This window comes from Sprattus sprattus (assembly GCF_963457725.1).
Source record: "Sprattus sprattus genome assembly, chromosome: 20".
In the NCBI taxonomy this organism is placed as follows: Eukaryota; Metazoa; Chordata; class Actinopteri; order Clupeiformes; family Clupeidae; genus Sprattus; species Sprattus sprattus.
The window spans coordinates 23,402,745-23,407,744 of NC_137918.1; the positions used below are offsets into that span (position 1 = coordinate 23,402,745).

Sequence of the window (5,000 nt, forward strand, 5' to 3'; positions counted from 1 at the left end):
CGGATGTGAGTGGCATTATCTACGAAGCACTAAAGTCCTTGACCACAAAACTCTCAAACTGCTATCGAATCTAATTTGGCCTCTACATCACAGTTATGAAGCATCCCTTTCCAATATATATATCCTGCAGCAGGCAATTCCAATATGTTCAACATGGGTATATACCTTTTATGGACGTACAACGTGAATTCTAACTCTGCCATCATATCTACACTAGCAGACGGATTGGCAAGCAGCTCCTCTTACCAAACACTTATGAGGTAATTGTATTTGTCATGGTACACATCGATATCTAAGGGAGCTGCGGTATTTATTTATGTAAAGCTAATCATATGGGCCTTGTGGAACTATGACCAATTAAAGGACAGCCAATGGGATTGGACAAGATTACCAGCTCAAACTGTCTACCTAGCTTCTGTTTTCAGAACATTCTGGATGTAATCTTTGCCTTTTCTGTTTCTTCTGGCCAGACCAACAGGAAGTGAGATGGGGGGGAAACACACTCCTATTGCCACACACACACCTCCATGTGATTTACAGTCAGACCAGTGGCACAGTCACATGCCTTTCACATTATTCTGTTCTTCACAGTCCTGCTGTACCTTACTTAAACATACATTCAATCACAGAACAACAGTTTCAAACGAAATAAGACTTTCAATTCAATTGCACTACAACATGATTTAGTTGTGATTCGAGCTTTGCTGGGTTTTTTAAAGAACTTTCCAGAAGCCTGTTTCAAAAGCTTCAGGGGATTTTCCAGATTTGACAGGGGGACCAAAATGGACGAACAGGATTTCCAACAATGCAGTATGTTACAGCAAAACATAGCTGAAGTGAAAATGTACCAAAAAAAAAATCCAATCTCGTGTCTTCTAAGGTTAACTCTTCTCCACCACAGTAGTGTGTGTTGCCTCACAAACATGAACACAACATGAATGACATCATCACATACACCAGTAATGCACAAAGCTCCAATACACAATCTGCACCTTTCCCTAAAAGCACAAGGCATTATTTTGTAGTCATGTACAAATCACGTGAACGGATGAGAAAGCTGCCCCTGATCCTGAACCCACACTGTTCAAATCCAAAATGGAGATTGTATGATTACACTTTGGTTTTCCTAGGGGTTTTCTGCTCGTCTTCAACCTGCCTGTAGTAAATAAGGACTCACAAGAGAGATCTCTTCTTTAGCTCAGGCTGTCTTTAGCTAAAGGCCCATCTCAACCAGACACAGTGTTGGGCAGTTAGAGTGCCTGCCTATAGAGGAAGGCACCTACAGCAGAAGACACAAAAACAAACCCACATATAAGGACTGATCACACTTCCAAGGGCCTTATTATTACTGTATGTAGTGTCATAAAAAGGGGAATATTGTATCCTTCTTATCCCGATTTAGTTTACTCAGAGGCAAATGGTAGCCCGTTATGGGCAAAGGTGAATCTAGGGGTCATTTGATGCCAGTAGAGAGCACCTAAACACTTCGTACCAAAAAAATGTGCACTTTCATCCACACTGGCTCATGGTGGTGGTGGTAAATGAGGCCAGCGTAAAGAGAGGCCAACACAAAGGACCCTGTTGGTAGAGGGGGTTGGGGGGTGTGGGGGGGTGCGGAGATAAACAAAACCCCCAGCAGTGAGGGGAAAGCGCCAGAATAAGAGCGCAGAAAGGGCTGCCATTCTCTGGGGAGGGAGAATTAAAACGCTGCCTCACCTGCTGACCGTAGTAGCCTCCACAGGCTCCGCACTGATCCACACAGAGGGGCCTATACTACGTCACGGACACGAGGTGCAGCGCGGCTGCGGCTCCATTGAGAACTGGGCCAGCGGGCGCCCCCCTTTGTGCCCGGGGGGGGGGGGGGGGGGGGGGGGGCACACAAAGAGCCCCCAGGAGAGCTGAACCAGGCGGACGATATGCTGAGCTCGGCTGGAATGGGGTACAGGGCCGCGCCGTGCCGCCTGCAATCAGTTTTCTCTCTAAAATAAGTTCTCCTGGGGAAGCATAGCTCACACGGGTGCTAGCGTTGAAAGACTACAGCCCCCATAAAGGCCCTTTTCCTGGGGGTGGGGGGGGGGTCGTGGATAAGGTGAAGTTATGTTGTTTTAGAAACTTGGGCAGTTGATTCAGTCTAGACTGTGTCACGTTCTGAGAAAGGTCCTACTACTTATGCCGAGACTAACTAACACATAAAAAATGTATATGTATACTTGTTGCTTTGCTTAATGTCATCAGAACTGGAGAGAAAGACCCAGCTCAAAAGCCCAACTGCGGTAATAAATGTGATATAAAACAAAGCTGTAATAAATAACCAGACAAAAACAGGTTTACACAGAAATTGCAACGGTGATCCGTGGTGATCCTGAATCTCTGATAAAGAGAGCTCACTATCTCGTACTGACTTTTGAGAGGGGTGATATTTGAATGATATTTCAGAAATGTATGACCGCTAGCACAGTTACCGCTTCAGTTTTTCCACCACTGACCTTTATGCCTGAAATCAGAAGCCAGATTAAACAACGGCTGTTGTTTGGTTGTAGATTTGTTTTGACATGATCTTTCTGCTAAATACTGTGACTAACACCATCAGTATTCTGTGGGTTCCATAAACGGAAAAGGGGAAGGCGACTTGTTGTTTTGGCACAACAGGCCCTCAGGGCACTGGTACTTCCTGTCCAGGCCCTCACAGGAAGTCAGTGTCTCTGGATCCAAATGCATCCAGATTGCTTCAGACATCACTGAGGTTTCACCACTCTGGGAGCTTGGGCAATGGATCCCCAGGAGCACGGTTGCACATCTCTGGTCTGTTCAGAATCAGGGGGGAGTTTCTAACAGGAAACACCTTCCACATGGCTTTAGGGGCGAGGCGACGGAGCAGAGTAGGCGAAAGGCAGATTAGATTGGTTTGTGCTAAATGCTAAAACACGTAGCACATCCTTCACATGAGATACACTCGCCGGTCACATACACATAGAGCAAGGGGTCAGAGTTCAAAGTTCAGAGGTCAGCACAGGCATGCTGACCAGCTGTCTCTCTTAAATTCGCATTTAGATGGTCAGCTTCAGGTTCATCCTGACCTCAAACTTGAACACTGAAACACACACACACACACAACTGTTCCACAGTTTCATTCTGCATTCTACATATGTGTGTGTGTGTGTGTGTGTGTGTGTATGCGTGATTGTGTATGAGACCACCAATAAGTGTTCTGAATCCTAATTACTCCCCTCTGCATTAGTCCAAGGGGATGTGAGCGTATCAATACCATCTTTATTCACTTAGCTTTGCTTTCTTTGCTTGTTTTTTAGTCAATGTCCCACCTAACCGAAATGAACCTGATGCGAAACTCTAAAACACAATAACTAAATAAAATGAAAAGGAAAAAAAAGTAATACAATGAATCAATTCAATAAAAATATAAAATATGACCTTGCTACTACCTTCACAAGCGATTAGGTTGAGTTCTCATAAAGTGCTTGTTAAAAAAAAAAAAAAAAAAGGTTCATTAAAAATGCAGCAGTTATCCATCTTTAATGCGTAGTTTTGTAAGTCTGCAGGTTTGTCCTCTTGTGCTGGTGTCCCCAGAAAAGTGCTTTGGTTGAAAACAGTCAGGATGACCACAACATGGCCGCCGCAGAGAGAGAGGAAGGGAATAAAAGGAAACGGAAAATAACACAGGTGAAGGAGAATCATGAATATTCATAAATAGTCAATTCCTCTTTTGCTTTTTCTTCTTCTTTTGTTGCGTGTGTGTGTGTGTGTGTGTGTGTGTGTGTGTGTGTGTGTGTGTGTGTGTGTGTGTGTGTGTGTGTGAACCCACAAGGGCAGAGCAAAGAGTCAGGTGGTCAGATTTCAGCAGCTAGGATGGCGCTGCATAGAAACAGGAGTTCTCCTCCGTCTGTCCGGGGCTGTGAGCACGTGTACCTGTACAGGTCAGTGAGTGAGGGCGCTAGGTGGGGTCAGGTGAGGTGAGGCAGTGCCTCTGGGAGCCGGGGGAGGGGTCGGCGGGAGGAGGCGTAGCAGGGAGGGGTGGAGGTGTGGTGGTGGAGGCCGCGCTACACCAGGTTCTCCACCCCAGGGAGAGGCTGCTGCATGGCAGGGATGGGAGGTGGTGGTGGTGGTGGGGGTGGTGGTGGAGGCCGTGCTACACCAGGTTCTCCACCCCAGGGAGAGGCTGCTGCATGGGGCCCTGCATGGGGCCCTGGGGCTCTGGGCTGCCCTGCTGCTGGGCCAGCTGTAAGACGGGCATGTTGCACAGCGGGCACACCTTCCTCACCTCCAACCACTTAATCAGGCACCTGAGAGAGAGAGAGAGAGAGGAGAGAGAGAGAGAGAGAGAGAGAGCGAGAGAGAGAGGAAAGGAGAGACAGAGGATGAGAGCGAGAGAGAGAGATGGAGAGCCGGAGAAAGAGGTAGAGGGAGAGGAGAGAGGGAGAGGGAGGGAGAGAGAGAGAGGAAGAGGAAAGGAGAGACAGAGGGAGAGAGAGAGAGAGAGAAAGAGAGAGAGAGAGAGAGATGGAGAGGGGGAGGAGAGAGGGAGGGAGAGAGAGAGATGGAGAGGGAGAGGACGAGAGAGAGAGAGAGAGGGAGACAGGAGAGATACAAGTTAGATCCTTTTCTTGCACTTCAATTATTTCTCTTGAATGTAAATCAGTGTAAATCACATTAGCATGTGGTGAAAACAGATCCATGCCGACGACCAGAGAGACTCTACGGCACCCTGCTGTTCTTCTCTTCTCCCTAGCCTGACGCTGGGCACAGTGGCCTCCTCCACTGGCCCTCCCCTGGAGCAGAGTAAACAAAGGCTCCTCACACACACACACACGCCTTTACTGGGGTCAGTGTGTGTGTGTGGGGGAGAGAGCACCATCCCACTATGTGTGCAGGCTGTGGCTGCAGCTCACTGACTAGTGAGGCTCACTGACTGAGGCTCACTGACTGACTGAGGCTCACTGACTGACTGAGGCTCACTGACTGACTGAGGCTCACTGACTGAGGCT

The 5,000-nt window shown here is 47.7% G+C and overlaps 1 protein-coding gene across 2 annotated transcripts in view; it reads right to left on the minus strand.

Annotated features, from left to right (window-relative positions):
- Positions 1-2,077: 2,077 nt before the first annotated feature.
- The window catches only part of rnf24 (ring finger protein 24), a 45,173-nt gene continuing 42,250 nt past the window's right edge, over positions 2,078-5,000 (minus strand). For both annotated transcript variants that reach the window (XM_080859100.1, XM_080859101.1), the window contains exon 6: positions 2,078-4,298. In XM_080859100.1, coding sequence (XP_080715226.1) covers positions 4,145-4,298 — 154 coding nt within the window. In that variant the 3' untranslated portion in view covers positions 2,078-4,144. The remainder of the gene's footprint in view (positions 4,299-5,000) is intronic.